General features: G+C 40.5%; 2 protein-coding genes across 2 annotated transcripts; one reads left to right on the forward strand and one right to left on the reverse strand.

Annotated features, from left to right (window-relative positions):
- Nucleotides 1-1512: 1512 nt before the first annotated feature.
- Nucleotides 1513-14978, forward strand: LOC125289310 (interferon-induced very large GTPase 1-like). The gene is given in 8 exon segments (XM_048236063.1): nucleotides 1513-1834; nucleotides 2197-2264; nucleotides 2501-2558; nucleotides 2792-3049; nucleotides 3889-4149; nucleotides 10654-10680; nucleotides 10683-10735; nucleotides 10737-14978. Coding segments are annotated over 7 exon segments (4719 nt in total). The 5' UTR covers nucleotides 1513-1834; nucleotides 2197-2237; the 3' UTR covers nucleotides 14772-14978.
- A 1993-nt stretch (nucleotides 14979-16971) lies between these two features.
- Nucleotides 16972-22229, reverse strand: LOC125289311. The gene is made up of 8 exons (XM_048236064.1): nucleotides 22147-22229; nucleotides 21947-22042; nucleotides 21543-21788; nucleotides 21058-21315; nucleotides 20519-20774; nucleotides 19160-19428; nucleotides 18375-18458; nucleotides 16972-18274 (listed from the first exon to the last, which is right to left on the reverse strand). Exons 1-6 carry the CDS (start codon nucleotides 22227-22229, stop codon nucleotides 19420-19422), a joined length of 948 nt encoding a protein of 315 aa, XP_048092021.1. The 3' UTR covers nucleotides 16972-18274; nucleotides 18375-18458; nucleotides 19160-19419.
- Between the last annotated feature and the right edge of the window lie 218 nt (nucleotides 22230-22447).

Raw genomic sequence — 22447 nt, forward strand, 5'->3', positions numbered from 1 at the left:
AGCTCCTCTGCGCAGTCCTTCAGCGCACGACATGGGACGTTGTCTGGGCCTGTTGCCTTACGGGTGTTGATAGCAGCAAGTGTCCTCTTCACGCTGTCGGCAGAGAGGCACAGGGGCTGCTCGTGTGGAGGGGGAGGGGTCTTCTGTGGGCAAGTGCTGTTTTGTGCTTCAAAGCGAGCAAAGAAACGGTTCAGATTGTTGAGCAGAGGGATGTTGCTCTCACAGCTCTGTGGCGCGGGATTGTAGTCTGTGAAGGCCTAGTGATATTAACACTGTCTCAATGTTATCTTAACTTTATTTAGTGCCATGCTTTTGTGGTCCCTATAATAATAATTTTGCTTTCCAATGTTTTGAGAGGGAAATGTTTTGCATTGCAATATTAATTGTGTTTTGCACAACAAGGCAAAGCAAGGCAAGGCAACTTTATTTGTATAGCACATTTCATACCCAAAGCAACTCAATGTACTTTACACCATCAGAGAACAACATTTGAAATAAATAAAAGCTTGAAAGGCAAATAAGCGTGTAAAAGGAAGATAATAAAATACATATTTACATATAAATAAAACATAAAAGAAATAGAAACATAAATTACTATATAAAAAGCAACACAAAAGATCATACAAAAGGTAAAAAACAGGTAGTTGGAGCATTTCTTATATCCTCTGGAAGTTGGTTCCAGAGATGAAGTGCATAGCAAAAAGGTACAGGAAGTGCAGGGGCTAGAGTATGGGTGATATGATCAGATCTCTTTGATTTTCGTGAGAACTCTCAGCCACGTTTTGTATATGACTTGAAGTTATTTAGTCTTTTTGGGGAGGCCTAGGAGTCCGTTGCAGTAATCAATTCTGCTGCAGTTTTTTCAAGTTGTGCCGTGACATAAAATCTCTTAGTCTGGCAATGTTCCTCAAGTGGAAAAAGGCTGATTTAGTGATTAGATGGCCGACAGGCTGTCGAAGTTAGGATCATTGTTAAGACACCAAGATTGTTTTAGAGGCTTTTGTAGCAACAAGTGGCTTAAACGTTGTTCTGTCCTTTATGTGTTTGACTAGATTTAGATTTAACCCAGGGTATTCATTAAATGTCTGTTCATGTTGGTAATCTATTTCCCTATCTCACCCCTCATAAGGAATGTTTAGTTGTTCTAGTTGCTAAAGGAGACATGTGGACCTTTAAGTTTAAGTTAAGCCCAGGAAAGGTCACATGTGAGAGCAGCAAACTGCACATTACAATTGTTTAATGTTCAAAAAGGAATACCTCGTAAAATGCCAGTTTGACACTCAATAAACTATGGACACTTTAAAAAACGTTTTTTTTTTTTTTTTTTTGTAAGGGGTATCAAGACAGAGTTTCTGCAAAATCGTGCTTTGTTTGGTTTAAATCCAATGAAAATGGACAATATCTGCACACACAGCCAGCCAGCATACTAAAATGTGTGTATTTTCCCAATGAAAACGATAGCTGATGCACAGGATTTGATCTTCACACACGTGGAATTGTGGACATGTTTTAGTAGACTGAGCTGAAGGAGCCTGCACGCATTCTACTTACCCTTAAGGTTTACCTAAAGTAGGCCTAGCCGCAAAGTATTTTTCCTTTGCACATGACCGGTACCGGGCTCCATATTTACTCGATCTGTGCAACTCGTCTCATTTTAACCATTATTTGGCAGAACCATTTCCTTATTTTGTCCTGTGATCTTACGAGAAAACAAAACGCCAAAAGTAGATTAGGCGAACCTTTTAAATTGATCAAGCAATTGCTTAGACTTGTAGGCCTATTGGGAATGCCTGCGACGACAACAGGTATCAGCACTCAACAACAGTCGACCTGAGTAGGTTAGTCTTGGTCTTGGTCCACGTTAATGTGAAAGTAGCCTACTTCGTGCAGATAGAGGCCTACTGGTTAGCCTACAATATCGTGCGAGTGTTTTCTGTAATGAAAATTTTGTAAAAGCCACATATTCTGATGTTACGTTACCGACATGTAAATTGATCCAGAATTCGTTAACGTTAGCATTTCTAGAGGCTTATTTGTTTTACCCACTAGGCTAATTAGGCTAGGCTGTGCATGAGATGAAGCTTGTTGTTCAGTAGTCGTGTTTACTATTTTAAGTCTTGGTAAAAAAATAATGGATGTTTTAACCCCTCACAGAACATATTGGTTATGATGTGTTATTCATGTTCTAATCTACAGATTGATACGGTTGCTTCAGATTCAGCTGCATAGCTGGCCTCATGGATAGGCATATCTCAGAGGATGAGGTAATTTCCTGAGTAGGCTATAGGCCAAATTTCAACATCTAGTCGAACTTAATCTTTTTCATAATATAAATTTTTAGTTTTTATGAAAAGATTGCTGCATACATTGACAAGTATAATGTTTTGTAACAATCCCAAGATGTAATCTGCAGTAACACACAGTCCTTCAAGCATTCACAATTGTGTTATGATGTCATTTGATTTGATTTATTCAGAATCCTTTTTTTTGCTTTCCAAAGGCTTTTGAGGATGCCAGTGATCTTTTAGGGGAAGAGGATAACTCGGTCGCAAACACAGGTTTGGCATGCCAATGATTCGATGATGACAACAAAAAAGACTGTACTAGCAGATAAATTACAAAACTCTGTGAGGGAATCTTATACTGTTCTTTGGAATAATGCATTTTAAAATCGAGTCATCCCATTATGTAAAAGAAATACAGTGGCACTGCAATACAAGAGTAGATGTGTATGTTATGTTCATAATGCCCTGGAATAATATTTGTTGTATGAAAACAACTGTATCTGCAGATGTTCCAGCTCCAGGTGACCTGACCTTACAGAGCATCAGCACCCACTCTGCTGTTCTTATTTGGGACCCACCTGAGGGGATAGACACCTTTGGGCTCAGCTTCTTCACCGATGGAGAACAGGCAGAGACCAGGACCACCAACTCCAACAGTGCTGAAGTGGAGAAGTTGAAACCTGGGACAGAGTACACCTTCAGTGTTGCCTCAGTCACAGAGAAGGATCGGTGGAGTTCGCCAGTCACTGTGACCACACACACTAGTAAGAACCTAAAACTTCATGATCAGAAAGTATCTTACTTTACTGAATAAGCACCCACATACATTATTTAAGTAAAAATAGTGAGGCAAATGCATCTGACTAAGACTCTTGTGTCCATAATAGCTGAACGCTGTGATCAACCACTGTGTTCATCAATTGTTTTTCAATAGTTCACATGCTGTGTGAACAAGTTGCACTGATATAGTTTTTCTATAGTTTTTTTTTTATATTACTTTGTCTACTCTCTTATATGTCCATATTTATTTTATGCTGGTCTCTAGACTTTATTCTTGCACTGTTGCACTGTTGGACTTACTCATTTGCACCATCCCCATGACACTCACTCTCACAGAGCACCTTACCTTACTATGCACAGAGAATCACAGGCTCAGTCCCTGCCTCAGTCATTGCAAGCGCCTCATGCTTAATCACTATGTGGATACTGTTTTAGACTTGATTTAGATTTAATGTTATTTAGTATAATTTGTATTTTAGTATATTCTTCATCTTCTGCTGTCCTTATTGCTTAGTTGTGTTTTTTATATTATATATTTGTATTAGCTTTTTCTGCTGTTAGTGCATGTTGTGTGTGATGTCTGTATGCTACTGAGACCTTGAATTTCCCCTTGCGGACCAATAAAGTATCTATCTATCTATCTATCTATCTATCTATCTATCTATTTATCTACTCTATTTATCTACTGTATCTATCTATCTATTCACACATGCAGCTGCCAAAATGCATTTGATTCTACAGCTGTACTGTTACTGGCTACTGTAAAGAAGCATTCCAGATTTGTACAAAAAGTGAAGATTTCTTTTATTTTAAACATTTTCAGAACCAGTTCCTCCAGAGAGAATCCAGGTGAACCATGTCAGTGCAGACTCCGTTTCCCTCAGGTGGGAGTCACCTGACTTTCCGGTATGGGAGTACCATGTGACCTGCTGGCAGGGAGATGAACTTGTCCAGGAGATGGCAACTAAATCTCAAGATGCTGTGTTCAACAGCCTGTTACCAGGTGTGAAGTACTCCATTGCGGTCACAACTGTCCTTGAGAATGGCAGTGAGAGCAAGATGGCCACCAGATATGCACACACAAGTAAGTCTCCTGGATTTTTTATTGTGGCAAAAAACTAAAAATATATGCCTCCCTTGATAATTGCGGAGGGCAGCTGTGGCCTACTGGTTAGCGCTTCGGACTTGTAACCGGAGGGTTGCCGGTTCGAACCCTGACCAGTAGGAACGGCTGAAGTGCCCTTGAGCAAGGCACCTAACCCCTCACTGCTCCCCGAGCGCCGCTGTCGTATCAGGCAGCTCACTGCGCCGGGATTAGTGTGTGCTTCACCTCATAGTTCACCATCATAGTTCATACATTCTCTCATAGCTTTAGATATCATGTACACACTCACGCTCTCTCTCTCTCTCTCTCTCTCTCTGATGCGCAGTTAAGATGCATTCCCAATTAATTAGAGTAACTAACGTTCAAGTTAGATCTGCTGCATGATCATCCTTGCATGTAACACGGCAGGGGCGCAGGAGGCTCGGAGGACGTGGGGGATATGTCCCCCACAGTGCTGAAGAGACAGCCGTCGTCCCCCTCACTTTTGATAAGGAAAAAAAGCTTTATAGGTACGCTAAATAAATAATAACATAAAGGATTTGCGCTAACTATGTAAAACTCCCCATTAACAGCATCACATCACTAACCACAGCCATCTACAGTATTGTAAGACGGTACAATCTCATATTCACTCTGTTGGATATCTGAAGCCAGTTTGTCTACTAACAATCATAAAATAATCCAGGCTACTTACTTAGCATAAATCATTCATCATCATCATCTTTATTTGAGGCAGGCTGGTATTCGAGGCAGGCTTTTTAAAATATTTCTAACCTGCATTTAGACATGTGTTTCGTTTGGAGCAGCATACCGGTAGGCTATTAAAAGCATTTTCGGTTTAGTTTGGGATTTAATTTACTTTTGGACTGTTTGATTATATATTGCTAAATGTTGGGACTGATGGGCACTGAAATCTGGGAGATATTTGATGGTTCACTGTTTCATGCAGTTGAAAAAAGTGTCGGATTTCCACTGCTGTTTATTTGCATATACATTGAATAGGGGTTGTGCTGTAATGGAAACCTTTTTGCGTAGCCAAGTAGCCTAAATTGAGTTATTGTTTAATTATGCATGATTTAGTGGCCTACTTTTTTTTATAAAATTCGTAGGCTGGAATGCCCTGAGTCGCAATAATTGTGTTTAAATGTAATAGCCTTCAGCCTCTGGCAATTAGCTCAAAAGGGACGGCAAGAGAATGAGCTTGAGAACGTGTGTTGGAGACCCATGGTAGAAAAACGACTTTTCTTTGCCAACCGTAGGCTATTAATCCAACCAACATAATACAATACAATACAACATATAATAAAATATTAAGAAGAGGTGTTATTTCATTGACTTAAATCGTAACAATGTCTTCTAGTGGACTGATGGTAATTGTTGGTATGGTAGGCAATTGTTACCCCGTCTTGTATATGGGAACCTGCCTTTATTTGTCCTGCTGTAAATAGAATCAATCCCGGGCATAATTTGAGGATTTATGGTAGCCTAGTGCTCAACTCCTCCTGCTCAACATGACATTAGCTGTTTATTGATAACAAACTCAACTAGCCTACTTATCAACTCGTTTTTACTAGCCTAACTATAAAATACAAGTCTATCAACGTTTTTGTTCTAAGACATTTATTTCAAACATAATTTCAAGAGACAAATTGGATACTTCAGTTACCTTGGTGCATAAATCCCAGAGAGTAGGCTACCACACCCCAGAGTGATGGGCCCATGGGCGGATTATGAACTTTCGGGCCCCTGGGACCAGATGTATTAAGGGCCCCCCACTAATTGTGGGAGGGAATGTTTGGGGGTCCTCCCCCAGAATTTTTTAATTTGTTTGATGTGATTTCCTGTATTTTGGTGCATTTTGGGGATGGCCAATACTACATTCAATAGCCTACATCCTGATTTGTTGATATTGAGGCAATGATTCCATGCAAAAGCTTGGGCTTTAGGGCCCCCTGACCCCATGGGCCCCTGGGCCTGGGCCCGGTAGGCCCGTGCAGTAATCCATCCCTGGATGGGCCTAGCGTTCTTCTCCGTTCAGTGTGGGGTATAAACAAGCTGAGAATTTAGCGGTGTCACGTCTGCCTGTCACAGACATGGGGAGCTCTTTGAAGCTTGGGATAATGTGATACAGTTACTACAGTAACAGTATTTTATTTTACTTCTTATGTAATTTTTTTTTTTAAATTGTATAAATGCTTTGTTTAAATGCTGTTGGAACAAATAGTTGATTATAAAGGCAACAAAAGTTCTAACGTTGTATAAATATTAACTGCAAAGACACAGTGGGGAGTTAATTTGGTTTATACAAGAGAATTTAAGTAGGCCTAACTAGACTACATGATCAAATAGCCTATGTTTGGATCATAGGCATGATGATTCATTCATGGCTTCATAAAATATCAACATATCATGTTGCTTTTTTCTACCATTGGCCCAAGTAGTGACCAGTATTCTACCATTGGCCCAAGTAGTGTGAAATAAATAATAAAAAATAAATAAATAAAGGTAGAATTGCACATAGCAAGAAGCTGGTCTGAGGGCAGATCTGGCGTTGTGCTCATCTCACAGTTAAAAATATTTTGATCTTAATATTCTGGCAAGTTTAAAATATGATGGTCGAAAGTGGGCCAGAGGTGGCGATCCGATATCTGGAAATCTGATCTCTCTATGGGTTTGTGTTCACAATTTGGTCCCCCTCACTTTCAAAATATCTCCTGTGGCCCTGTAACACTGAGTCGGTGCATTTTGACATTGTAAACATTCTTAAAGAGAGAAAAGCAGTTTGCAGTAAAGCTATTTATTGGCTACATTTTGGTACCCCCTCTGTCCCTTGGTGCCCTTGTGTGTGATGCGAGTGGTTTAGAGTTGTGTTATTGTGTAGCAGCCTAAAGTTGAAACATTTCCTTTTGTCACTTACCAATGTTTGACCAGATGCACTCGTTGATGCAGACACATGCACTCACTTTGGACTTCTTTCCCTGCTGCTGCCCCTTTCTACATTAGAGCAACTAGGCTAGACAGGCGCGCACGTGGAACTACATACTAGGATAGACAGGCGCGCACGTGGAACTACATACTAGGATAGACAGGCGCGCACGTGGAACTACATACTAGGATAGACAGGCGCGCACGCGTATTTTCCGGACTATAAGTCGCTCCTGAGTATAAGTTGCATCAGTCAAAAAATGCGTCATGAGCAGGAAAAAAACATATATAAGTCGCACCGGACTATAAGTCGCATGTATTTAGAAATGTATTTCACAAAATCCAAAACCAAAAACAGAGACTATGTAACTGGATTATTGAGGCCAAAAAGATGCATGTTAATGAAGACAAAGGAGTGAAGGCAGCCAAGAGGAGGGCAGGAAGGTAATTGCAAAGCAAAAGATCCACTGAAAAAAGATCCACTGAAAGAAAATGCCATGTGGAAAAAGACCAAAATTAAAAAAAAAAACTCACGAGAGAAAAAAATGCAGTTTTACAAAGGAACAAAAATGCGTACATGAATTTACATGACTAAAAAATGTGGAGCAATCAAGCAGGCGATGTGGAGTCACAATAGGATTAAATCCTCACGAGAGAAAAAAGATGCAGTTTAAAAATTGTAAAGGCAATTTGTAAAGTCAAAAAGATTCACTGAACAAAAAATGCTGATGTGGTACATGAAAATTTAGCTAAAATGTGGAGAATGCAATGCAATCAAGCATTTTGGACGATGTGGAGAGACAAGCCGGCAGCAGATTAAATGCTGGAGAGCGAAAAAGATTCGTTTTTAAAAGGAAGTGCAGACCGAAGCTGCTGCAAGCAGGTGACATTTAGAAATATATTTCACAAAATCCAAGACCAAGAACAGACAGACTATGTAACTGGACACATTGAGGCCAAAAATATTGAGAATTCTACAGGGAATGTTACTGAAGACGAATGAGTGAATATGGCAAGAGGCAAGCTGAAGGCTGCTGACAAAGGCCCGACGCTAATTGTAAAGCAATTTACAAAAAAATCACTGAACAAAAATGCTGATGCGGTACATGAAAATTTAGCTAAAAATATGGAGAATGCAATGCAATCAAGCATTTTGGACGATATATTGGCACAGGCTGGCAGCAGAACAATTGCTTTACTAGCCACCTCCAGAAAAAGCGAGAGAAAAAAAGATGCACATTTAAAACCAGGGTCTAAATTCCAGCGCGGGTATTGCGAATAAATTATTACTTAGTATTGAGCATAATAAAAGTCCCGCAAATCTAACCATCATAATGCGAGAAATTCCCACACATTTTACAGCGCTGTCTGACGTTAATATAATAATGGAGCGGCCTGAATGCGGGACTATTGACGGACCAACTCTGACTTCAATTGAACCCCATGCAGAGACACACACATGCGCACGCAGGACCACTTTGGGGGTGCCTCTCTCTTGTTGCTCTCTCTCTCTCTCAGCAGGATTTGTCACCGCTGAAGTCAAATTATAGCCTAGGTGCTTCAACATCAACCGCTATCGACAGGAAAGGAAAACAAACGTTTAGCGATCAGGAACCGTCAGGAATTTTGCAAACGCAGAAGCATGACCGCCTATAACGCGAGAGAACATGGATGACTTCTCCATTTGACGTTATAATCGATTCTTGGGGCGGAACAGACAGCTACAGACACGGAGCCGACAGTAAGCCTACTTTCACTTTCTATGCGTATTCATTACGTGAAAGATAATTAGTAGCAAAACAGCGATCAAATATTAGGCTGCATGGCAGTGAGTTTTGTTTTCAAATGTTTTCATGCACGTCTAGATAACAGGTGAGTAATGTTTAGGAGACAGCACAGCACCTTTATTTGGCCATGGCTTGTATTCGAGTCAGCTATATAGTCCTTTTATTTCTTGCGTTTTATTGTGAGACATAGGCCTACTTTTCGTTTGGAGCGGCATGGGTAGGCTATCAAAGCAGATGTTCAATTTGAGATTTAATTTACGTTTGGACTGTTTGATTATATTGCTAAATATCAGGACTGATGACCACTGAAATCTGTGGGGTATTTAATGGCTCACTATTAATTTTCATATAGTGTCGGGATTTCAATTGCCATCCACTTATTGCAAGATAAGGTATCCGCACTTTCATTCATTCATAGAACGTGTGCTGCATGTGCTGCAAGGGAAACCTTATTCCGTATAGCCAAAGAGGTATAAGATAGCCTAAATGTAGTTATTTTTTAAATTATGCATGATTTACTTTTTTATAAAATTCATAGGCTGATGCCTGGCAGCAACAGTTGTGTTACTGCTTCAGCCTCTAGCTCAGAAGGGGGCGGCATGCAGCTTGAGGGCATTGACAGCAACGTGTTGGAGACTCATGGTGTAGGACAATGACTTTTCATTGGCAACAATACCAACCAACAATATAAAATATTAAGAAGAGCTCTTTTATGAGTTAAATTGAAACAAAATTATACTGGCTTTTATTTTTCCAAATCTGAGGCCCGGCTAGAATCCCAGCCATAATTTGACGATTTAGGTATGCACGTGTGTTTCAGGCATAGCCAAGCACTAATCTCTGACTGAAAGTGCACAGGACTTGTGCATTTGAGAGCGCGCTCTCGTGGCTGTAGACGTAATGTTTCACGTAGGGTTCATGTCAGTTAATATAAATTAACATTTAAAAACATGTTCAATTATATATTTTTTTCATATATAAGTCGCACCTGACTATAAGTCGCAGGACCAGCCAAACTATGAAAAAAAGTGCGACTTATAGTCCGGAAAATACAGTACTAGGCTAGACACGCGCGCACTTGTAACTACATCGTGGGGTCTGGGATCATAGCTGTGGTTGCGTGGCAATTGCTAGGTAATAAGGTAAACCCTATTTCTGCTGCCAATCAACAAAAAGCATGCCTTTTTATATCTGTGTATGTAGGCTACACAGGACCTCCCACCCTGCCCCCTATCATAGTTCATACATTCTCTCATATTAGATATCATGTACACACACACACACACACACACACACACACACACACACACATCGGTACATCGGGATCGGTACTGTTCATGCCTGAGAAGTAAGAGTGTGCCCATTTCTAGAATGAATCAATTAAGCCGAGTAAAACCAGGCATTTATTATTCACTGTTAGCATGTTCCCCTTTCCCTAACATTCAAATATGGAATCAGTGATAATTTCACAAATGTACAGTATACTCGATTTTTACAGCGCCGCCTGAGTTTATAAACTCCATCATGATGTCATTAATGCACACACATTTTCATTTCCATTGGATATGAAAAAATATGAAATGAGCAGCTTTTGAGTTTTGATTGACTGCTGGCACTAACATTGATTAAGCTGTCAAAGTATTTAGTTGATAAAAGTGGGAAAACTTGATTATGAGTCTGTGATATGCATCAAAGTCTAAAAAATGGAACTGTTTGTTTTTGATAATTGTTATTTCCTTTGATATGCATCAAGTCTGTAAAGCACCTTGAGATTATATTGTGACTGCTCTGTTTCTGTGTTCGATGGCTTTCTGCAGCAGGAGATGGCCTTGAAAAAAATGTCTATGTGTCAGTTTTTCAGTGCCTTTGCTTCTCCCATCTTGTGATACAAACCAGCCAATGTTTATGGTCTGGGCTTTGCGGGATATTGTTAAGAAGTTCAGACCACACTCTCTTGGGGATCCTAGAGGATTTGTAGAAGAGAGAATTGTTCTCTCTTATTTGGCAATGATTTCGTTTGTTAGGTTAGGTGAATGTGGTTTTTCCAAATCACAAATCCTGAACAAATTACTCAGCAACCCCCAGCAATACCATGACACCTTCCTTCACCATGATATGGACTGTGGGGACAGTCCACGGAAGATCTCTGATGGATTGGTGGAAATTAGCTGGTACCTTCCTTGCGGGAACAGAAACATTGATATTTTTCCTGAGCCAGTGACTGTGGCCAACTTGAGAGGTGACATTCGCTCGTTTGAAACACAGTACTCCTTCTTGTGTCGGACATCTTCAGCTGTTTTTGTCTTTTTTGACAGTTTGGATACAGATCACAAAATATTAACAACACAGCATCACAAGGCACAGTTGTTCTTGGTGGGCAATGCTCAAAACAAGAACTTCAAAATGAACGACTTGAAGCTGGTTGCCTCTGAACTGCACTTGAAGAAAGCCAATATCATTCTTAAAGTCAAACAAATGAATGATGCAGACTTTGTCAAAAATCTGCGTTCGATGGTGACAAACTGGCTGAAGAGTGACCCATCTAAAATGCAGCTGGAACAGATGACTGATATTGCCCATGAGCTTGGCATCCATGTGGATGAGGACAACAGGGAATGCCAGAATGCTAAGAAAAATGCTTTTGAAATCACTTCAAAAATCAAGGACACATTACAGTTCAAGGACACCCAACTCCCCTTGCAAGGGAATATCTGGAAGGAGCTGGCAAAACTTGAGAAGGAGGAGTGCAGACTGAGACATGCTGATCAGAATATTGAGAAGTACAAGAGTGACCTTGAGACACAAAAGTTCAACCTCAGGAAAGAGCAACAGAGCTATGACATGTCAGAGGCCATGACATGTTTCCTTGGTGCATTATCAACTTCTAGACAAGAAAGGTCTTACTTTCTAAAATGGATGAGGATGAATTTGGACAACTTGTCTCGGGAAAGTCTCACAGGTCTTAGAGACCAATACAAGGAAAAATGTCAAGATTCAGTTATAAACAAAGAAGAAATCAAAGAACTTGACAAACAGATTTCCAATAGTTCTTTGGGAATTGAGCACTTTGTGCGAGAAATGGGCCAGCTCTATGAGTCCACATTAACCCTGCCCAAAAATTCGGAAGGCAGAAAACAAATGATGCATTTGCCTGAACTGTGTGCCAAGCTACTGCTAGATGGCTTTCCCTTGGAACTTGTAGATGGGGATGCCTCCAACATACCATTGAATTGGGTGAGAGATGTGTTACTGCAACTTGATTGTCTGGTAAAGCTCAGTGACATCACAATAATTAACATCGCCATGGAGAACTCTACGGAGATGAAAGACATTCTCCAGATTGTGGTGCATGCGTTTCTAAGGATGAAAGAGGTGGGAAAGAAACCGATTTGTCAGTTTGTGCACCAGAATGTGGCTGATGTCTCTGCACATGACAAAAACTTGAGGGACAGGAAGCTCCTTCTGGAACAACTAAATGAAATGACGCAAGCAGTAGCCAAAATGGAGGGCAAGGAGGAGAACCAGAAGTTCACAGACGTGATGGAGTATGACCCAGAAAGAGGAAACTGGTACATTCCTGGACTATGGCACGGAAATCCTCCCATGGCTCCTGTCAATGCAGGCTATAGTGAGGCTGTCTATGATTTCAAGAAGACCATGATCCAAGTGTTTGGAAACTGTAAGACATCTGGAAACAGCATCAAGGATTTCCTTGAGTGGACAAAGAGCCTGTGGAACGCCGTGAAGTACGAAAATTTCATATTCAGCTTCAGGAACAGCTTGGTGGCAGATGCCTACATGCGGCTATGCACGGAGTACAATAAATGGGAGTGGGATTTCAAGAAGCACATGTACTCATGGCTCACCAGCGCTGAAACCAAAATCTCGAACTTTGAGGTGACCAAGACCGCTTTGGACAATGACATCAATGACTTTCTATGTCAGTTGAAAACCAAGGCTGTCCTAGAACTTGACCAGATGGAAAAAGTTGTTCTCAACAGTCTGACAGAGTACTTCAAGCAGACAGAGGGGCATGTCTATCTTGTGGAGCGATACCGCGAGGTTTTTACCAGAAGTGTAGAATGTCTCCGAAGAGACTTGGAGAAATCCGTGCTGAGCAAACTTCAGATGGCTGTTTCCATTAGTAAGGGAATGAACAAATTGGAAAGTATAAAAAAAAAACACACTGATGTCATGGAAAGTAAAGTACTGCAGCTTCTTGACAAATGTAAAACCAGCAGTTCAAAGAAAACTGATGCAGAGCTCTTGGAAATCTTCGAGAAGATGTGGGAAGAAACTGTGTCTGAGATAGCCTTCCATGGATTGGAGCCAACGGACATTGTAAGTAATGTATACCATCACCTGAGGTCAAATTTGAAACAGAGAGGAGGTACAGTGAACAAAATGATTAACAATGTCAATCTGGTAGAGTTGGGTACACAGCCCTTCACTGTTACTCCTGACAATTTCATCCGGAGGATTGTGCACAGTGTCAAAAGCTTTTTCTCTGATGACTACAAAATGATGGCCCAGGATGTAGCAGACAATCTCATTCAGAATTGCTTGTCATTTGTTGAAGAGAAATGTTGTGGAACATCTGACTATAATGAAACTTACATTCAAGAGATCCTGCACAAGATTGACAACACGCTATCCTCCAATCGTAAGCTTCACTCTTCAGAAATATTTGAAGTTTCTCTTAAACTCCATATCTGTGGAATTGCTGCCAGACGTTTTCAGGACCTGCACAATCGCTTCATACATGATAATGATCCACATAGGTGCCTCCAGCATTTCAAAGAAAAGTACTTTGCAGATTTCAAAGACCTGTACAATGAGCGAGACCAGTGCAAGAGGAAAGCAGAACAATTCGCAATGTTGTGCCTCAAACCTGCTGTGGAGTCTTGGGTTGCAGCCTCTCTAGGTCCAGACATAGTTGATGAAATGTTGGAGGGAAAAAATGCACTACAGTTCAGCACTAGAACATCTTTCCAGTATTCAATCCTGAAAGAGCTTCTCTTGGAATGCAACTTTGATAAGTATGTCAAATACATCCGTTCATACGAGGACTTTGTGAAGGATTGGATATCTGACCAGATCAGGGAGCACTTGGGAAATGGAAATAAGATGTCACAACTGGAGGACAAGTACTTCAAGACGATCTCAAAAGAAATCCTCAAGGCTATTCAGACCGCCCAGGGGAAGACCCCTTCAGAGACCACTGTTAAGAACTTCATTCAAAACATTTGCAGAGAACTTGAAGGAAAACTGGCCATTCCTAAGGATGCACTTGATGCCGTCATGGCTCTCAGCAATGCGAAGGTTGAACCATTTGCCCAATCGCTCTCAGGCTTCATTGAGGACATTGAAAAGTCACTGAAGGAGAAATTCCTAAAACTAGATGTTAAAACAAGACTCCAAACTCTCAAGCTGAAACCACAAGATGAGCTGTTCAAACGAGTCTTCGGATGTGGCCAGCAGTGTCCATTCTGCAAAGCACCCTGCGAAGCTGGTGGGGAGGCTCACACAGATCACTGTGCTTCAATCCACAGGCCTAAGGGTCTGGGTATGTACCGATGGGAACAAAGTGAGAAACTACTCATTGATATTTGCTCCTCATCTGTGTTCAGTGACAATCGGTTCAGATGCTTTGAGACAAATTATCAGTGGCATCCTTATAAGAAATATCGTGAGATTTACTCTGATTGGCACATTCCAGCAGACCCCAGTATTCAAGCCTCAGATTACTGGAAATATGTCATGGTAAAATTCAACACACAGTTTGCAGTTATCTACAGGGCAAAGCCAGCTGATATTCCCACTGCTTGGCAAGCAATCACCAAAAAGCAGGCTGAGGATAGCCTGAAAGAGTCCTTTAGAGTGACCTAAATCACACCAAGCCTAGTTTCAGTGAGCAGTGATGTACACTGATTGTCTGAACTTGAATGATCCTTCAAAATAACCTGTAGGTGGATTAGTGAGTGGTGCTGATTTTCCTTTTGCTCTTTATTGTGTTCTAGTTTTTCTATTTTTTTAGTTTTACTACACACAAAAAAACTGATTGCCTTCAATGATAATGTTTTGTTGTTTACAGTGGTTTTTGTGTGATTATGAAGCATGATCATATGAAAAGCTATAACTGTGTGTCTTAGTACAAACATAAATTTTGTTCATGTTTGTTAGGGTACCGTATGGTAGTTGCATCATTAAATACTCCCCATAATGTAATCTTTGCTTCTGTTGCAATAAAATATGTAAACTGTGAACTGGTTTGAAATGAATTTTATTTTAAGATAACAAGTAAACATAAGTAACATACGCTGAAGTGGTCAAGACGCAGTACTTTTAATACTTTTCAGTACTTTTTTACTTTTACTTCACAGTAATATAATGATCAATAATTGCAAGGGGGACATTAATAATATAATTTTGATAATAGCCTTTACTAAAGGGTCAGAATAGTACATAGTATTTTTTTCACTGATGTGCTCTTTGCCAAATTGTAAGTACTCATGTTATCAGTCAATGTGTTTAATAATTGTTCATACAAAACTGGGCCCCACAAAAATTAGCCCCACATGCCAATTCTTCTCTTCCTCTATACCAGTTTTACCTGCATTCTCCCTTTTACCTCAGAGAACCTCTATCTCTCAGTCTTGGGGAATTAGTGTCTTGAGAAAGAAATCACTTTTCAAATGGAAGACAGCCAAAGCTAAAACTATAAAGTGAAAAATTAAAATATATGAGAACGAAGAAGAAAAAGAAAATATACAAGTAGATAGATAGATAGATAGATAGATACTTTATTGATCCCAAAGGGGGGAAGATAGATAGATAGATAGATAAATAGATACTTTATTGATCCCAAAGGGGGAAGATAGATAGATAGATAGATAGATAGATAGATAGATAAATAGATACTTTATTGATATTCAATATCAATAAAGTATTGAATATCAATATATAAAGGGGACATTCAAGTTCACACTACTAGGCACACATTGACATGTGGACAGACAGAAGATGGAGACTGGAAGCAGTGGGGCATTCTTCAATGCCATTATCTTCTAATGTTTTAGGCTTATAGTGCTCTAATCTGTGAGCTCATCTTAGGGAATTCAGCCATCACCATTTCACCCACTACTCTTTGTGTGGCTGCAGTTTAGGATATTAACCACTAGAGGGAGCCGAAAGATTACATGTTGGCTCATAAGCAGCTTAATAACTTTTAAGCGTTAAAGCATTTATCTATCATTTAGTTTTTGTATGTATGTATGTATGTATGTATGTAAATAAATACTAGACACAAATCCTACAACCTGCAGCATTCAATGTGGATTTTGTCAGGGGCCAAGTAAGCCACCCTAAGTCTATCCTTGTGAGCGTCCGTCGTTATCTCCACCACTCAGTAGGATGTCTGGTTTACTTTTATTAGGTTGCTGTTTGAAACGGCAACTTTAAGGATGCTAATCGGGGGCTCTGCTACTCCCCTCTGCATCCCTCAAGTGATGATCTGGAGGAGAACATTATCTTCACATCACTGGCATGTCACCAACATGTCACCTACACAACGCTTAGGCCTGCAGACACATCATACTTTTCATGCTGCATCATGCGGCAGTGGCATTGTGTGTGTGTGTGTGTGTGTGTGTGTGTACATGTACACTCGCAGACACTCTCAGTATCACTCACCCACACTCAATATTGATATTACCTTTCCCCCATTGACCCCACAGATGGCTATTGTAGTGTACACTCTTAAAATGAATGTGTTGTCCCTATCTGGACACAGAGATGTGTTATAAAACATCGCAAGTTGTGTTGTTTCCAACACATAGTGTACTGTAATAAATTAAAAAAAAGGAAACAAGAAAGAAGAACACAAACTGTTGTGTTGTTTTCAACTCATTCGTTTTAAGAGTGTAGACATCTCAGAGAACTGAGTGTGCTGCTGTGGAATTGCACTACAAGACTTCATACTGGAGAGACACCCAGAGTGACATGTATCATCATGATTTACAACATTACAGTGAGTGAGTAAGACAACATGCTTTCAGAGTAGATTTGGAATTTTGACTGACAGTTGACACTTAAGTTTATTGATGTGGCAGACACACTGCAAATAAAAGTTCAGGGAATATAGAATATATACATTTTACACAACAGTGCCAGACTGTCCCTTTGCCAATGTCTTGTCCTTCCTGTTGAACTACTCCCAATACTGTCCTACAGCACAGTTCATAAATGACATAAAAAAGACAAAATTATATACAAAAAAGACACATGATTTAATCATACATTTCACGCCATCTGCTGGCTGTAAACTTCTATGCCAGTACCATGGAAATACAAACGGTGTATTTGAAATACAAACAGTACCTTTGAAGTACAAAAGCTCAAATAAACAGTTTGAACAGTAAATGTGATAATCCTGATCCTGATAAAAAAAAAAACATTTGATCTGATCCCTGTATCCACTAAGCATTGTAAATAAAGCATAGTAAACACATTATAAAGTATCCATAATGCCTCTTAATGATCAACATAAGTCTAAATAATAATTCATACATAGTAATGACTGCAGTATAAATAGTTACAAAGTTATACTATAAGCCCTTTCAGCCTCAAGTATCAGAGTGCATAGTAAATGTTTTTTGGTCTACTGATAATTATACTGATGAACATTCTTCCAACACTTTACAATCATCCAACTGTTCATCCAAATAAAACAGAACTACATCAGCAATATGGCTATAAAGACAGAATATGAACAATTCAGCATCAGATACATGGTAAGGCACAATGGTTAAAGTAAGACTAAATACATTGCCAAACATGATGAACATGAACGTGACATATATTTTTTGTAATGTATTTGAAAGATTTGTCAACTAATGTATTTTCTTTACCTGAAAGTCACTAACCCGTGGAACCCATAAAATGTGAGACACACTAAAGATTGACCAATGAGGACCGAATGTAACAATGTCTCACTACACTTCCCTCCCCACACTTCAATTCTTCTGAGCATGTTGTGCTTCATCATTATGTTTCCTTTCCTCTGCTCTGGTCCATTAAAATCACTCCAACAGCACTTTGCTCTGATATATTGTAAGTCACTTTGGATAAAAGCGTCTTCTAAATCATATAACCATATATGGCGTGTTTGTGCTGTTTCCCTCCTACTTTGTTGTGCAGGTCACTCTCTCACTTCTGAACACATGAACTACATCAGAGCGATCCCTTTCCTGTGCGTTGTATGGCATGGCGTGAGTATGAAACACATCAGGTCAAATCCAGTGGAGATATCAGCACACCTACAGGGTCACCACAGCTCAAAGCGTGCGTCTCCCTGGAAGAGCTGTCTGCTCTGAATCTTATTGTTGAAGAGCCTGCAGACAGGAACACATGAAAATGTTTCATCTTCACTGAATTTGACAAATAAAAAATAACATAAATGTACAAAGTACAATACCTTAATATCATACTAACCTTACGGTCTGAATGGATGTTGCTGCATTGACGGTGTTGTGGATCAGCTGAGCCCCTTCATCTGTGATGCTGTTGTTACTGAGGCTGGAGGAAGCAGGAAGTGCATGACGACATGACAGGAAATACCAACAACCACATGTACAGACACAGAAACAAACACAACAACCACATGTACACACACAGAAACAAACGCAACTACCACATGTACACACAGACACAGAAACAAACACAACAACCACATGTACACATACACACACAGAAACAAATGTACACAACCACATGTACAGACAAGAAACAAACGCAACAACCACATGTACAGACACAGAAACAAACGCAACAACCACATGTACAGACGGGACTACAAATGCAACACTTTTTTTTTTCATAGTTTGGCGGTCACACAACTCAGGTGCAACATACATATATTTATATGTTTATGTTTTTTTTCCTCTTCATTAAACATTTTTGACTGAAACAAACACAACAACTTATACTCGACATGAAACTTATAGTCCGACTAAAAGCTTATAGCCTTTTCATAGGACCAGCAACAAACAAAACACATACATTTAGAATATATATGCACTCACCATTTTTTCATGACTCGGGAATGCCAGTCCTGTAAACTCAAAACAACTATATATGTTTTAACCTGTTCAGTGGGCAGTGGAATAACTATTTTTTTAGATCCAACTGGTTATACAAATAAGCAGGTGTACACACACACACACACACACACACACACACACAAACAAAAACACACACACACACACACACAGACTTACTCCAGGGTCTGTGATTTGTGCAGATGAGGGAGCAGAGGCTCCAGGCAATGGTCTGTGAGCTGGCAGTGGCTGAGGTCCAGTTCTGACAATCCTCAGAATATTCCAGAAACAGCGCCAGAGATCCACAGGCCCGAGCGTCCAGCACAGTGTGACTGAGGTCCACTTCCCCACCCACAGCATGGGAGAGAGACACTGCTCTCCTCACACACTCACTCTCAGAGCCGACACACACCAGAGTCAGGAGCTGCAACAACTGGCCCTTACTGCACCTGAGAAAGAGAGAGAGAAAAGAGATTATCAATGTAAATATAAAGGTTGAACCACAGTTTATAACAATTTCACTATAGCAATCATCATATTTTAAAACCATGCATACTGTATATCTTCAATTATGTTCCATGCCTGACAGTCCTCTGTTTAGACCAGTAGTTGTCTGAGAGATTTTATTAATCTCTTCTCTTGTTAATTATCAGAAAACTGCTTCATATCTCACCTGAAATGGATGAATTCTGTACATCCCATATCAATGTATGGATTTCCTATCACAATGTTGTGTGTACTTGACATTCCTGTACTTAGACCTAAAAGGCTTCTTTCCTACATGGCCCAGTAGGCTTGGAGGATTTCAGAATTTCACATCATCTTAGAACACAGAGAACACCTTCACATTTTACCTCAGATGGACTTTTGCTATTATTTACAGTCCCATGTGAGATATTATGCTTGAAACTGACCTACTCACACCAAGTCCTAACTGCATGTGATGGGAGTGAGCATTAGTGACAGAATCAGTTTGATTACTTTGATTTCAATTGGAATGTTCTAACTGCATGTGATGGGAGTGAGCATTGGTGCCAAAATCAGTTTGATTACTGTGTTTTCAGTTTGAATGTTCTTACTGAATGCAACGACATATTGCTGTGCAGTGAGATGCAGCACAGCGTTTTGAGCAGATTTTTGACGGATGCCCCATTTTAATTTTTCTTTCAGTTGCTCTCATTGTTCTGATATTATGAACGAGATATATGATGCAATAGAATGGAATATTTAACAGATTCAGTGTGGAGAGAAAGCATTCGATGCTACATGACAGTTGTTAGACCTTAAGACTTCTCCTCTACCTGACTACCTGGAGGATTTCAGTTCAACAGAAATAAACCTTGGACACATGATCGTCTGGGAACACAGCAAACTGCTTCACATTACTTCATAGACTCTTTTAGGTTCTCCAGTAATGACCTTTGACCTCATCATCTTAGAACACAACAAACTGCTTCACATCTCTTCATAGACTCTTTTAGGTTCTCCATTGACCTTTCTTAGAAACAAACTGCTTCACAAAAGGTGTTCTAGCCCCACCTCCTCCACATCACAGTCCATCAGCATGAGTTCAGGGTTGACGCTGACCCTCTGGATTACCATGGAGACGACCCTGCAGTCCTCAGGTGTCAGGTGCAGAGGTGGTTCCTGTGTCTCTTCTGTCAGGTCCATAGCAGAGGAGCAGGAGAAGTCCAGTCTGTGCTGCAGAGCCTGAAGAAGAGCTGCTGCTGCCCCCTGCTGGACGTCTGAGGAGTAACAGCAGTGGAGGATCCTCAACAGCAGCTGCCTGTCAACACTGGAGTCAGAGAACAACACACTCTGTGATGTCTGTAGTGTAGTGATCACTTTCTTTACAGTCTACTGATATGTTCACATGTCCATGTGTGTACACGTACTGTACACTCACAACACCAGGAGAATGAAAGAGAGTGAAATGTTATTAAACTAATACTAGATTTGTGCTGGTTGATCACTACTAAAACCTACGGCACAACCAAATGTATTTTTTTTTTTAAATATCCACATGGATTAAATGATGGTCCTTAATACAAATTTCAATCTGATAAATCCTGAGAGACCTGAGCTGAGAGACATTGGTGAGAAGCTGCAGGAGGCTCTCTAGCTCCCCCTCTGGTATGGAGGTCCACATCAGGTTGAGTCTGACCCCCTGGCTGTGATGTAAGGTGAAACGCAGGGCAGCACAGTCAGCAGCATCCAGGCCTCTGGTGGTCAGGTTGATGTGGTTCTCTGTAGATCTCAGCAGGCTGCTCACATACTGAGGAGAACGACTCTGGTAGATCTCCATGATGATGCACATGATGAATCCTGGAGAAGGCCTGAGGAGTCATAGTCATTGGCGCTGAGTAATTTCAGCATTTATATGCAGACGCCACATGAAGACATACAGATTTTTAATAACTCAGCTTGTCTATCCTCAGCCTGTATTTGGTGCTGCTAACAATTTAGTACTTTTATACTTCTCATATCAATATGATCTCCAATCACAATGTAATGTATAACATATTCCCAATAAATGTGGTTGTCAACCATTGATCACTGCTACCTCTTGAACCGTATCCTGTCCAGTAGATGAAGGAAGTCTCTAACATTCCTCTCAGTGATCTTGCTCTTCCTGAAGTCAACGGTCACAGGTCCAGAGTGATGCTGCAGCAGGTGGAGAAGCACTTCCTGGGTCAAAGTGCACAAGGTCAGGTCTCCTCCCACCTTATCCAGAAAGGACTCAATGATTTCCACGTTCTGTGCATCAGACACCAGCATGAACAGCTGTTGTGTATTTTCCTTACTCAGTCTGCAGAGTCAGAGAAAGGGATAGAGAGACAGTGACATAGAGGAGAGCTGTCAAGGTATACATGTGAAGAATAAGGAACAGCTTCAATTATGGGATTGTTTTCTACTTGCAAACTGGTATTTGCTACCAAATCAAGTCACTGAAATATGTGGATTCACCTGAGTTTGAGAGGGTCCTGTTGACAGAGCAGGATGATGAGAGAGTGACCTTCGACCCTGCAAGATGTCAGGTCCAGACACTGGACCGTCCAGAGCCTGAGGAGGAGCCAGGCACCTCAGGACCCTGGATAGCGCTCTCTGAGAGACTTCTTTACTGTTGAGGTCCAGACTGAGCTCCTCAACAGAGACTGGAGACAGACCTCTCCCCGTCCTCATCACTTGGGCCAGTCTCATCACCATGGCGCCATTCAACCTGATAAAGGGATAGGGCAAACAACCACATTACTCCGATACTTAAGTCCCTGCATTGGCCTCCAGTAAGTCACAGAATTGTTTTTTAAAGCACTTCTGCTTGTTTATAAATCACTAAATGGAACGGGGACCAAATTACCTAGCAGACATGACATTCGGATGACATCAAAGTTTCCCCAACTGTAGCCAGTTTCAAATCTAGACTTAAGACCAAACTTTTCTCAAATGCTTTCTGCTAACTGATCAAAT

Source organism: Alosa alosa, chromosome 24 (assembly GCF_017589495.1).
Source record: "Alosa alosa isolate M-15738 ecotype Scorff River chromosome 24, AALO_Geno_1.1, whole genome shotgun sequence".
Classification (NCBI taxonomy): domain Eukaryota; kingdom Metazoa; phylum Chordata; class Actinopteri; order Clupeiformes; family Clupeidae; genus Alosa; species Alosa alosa.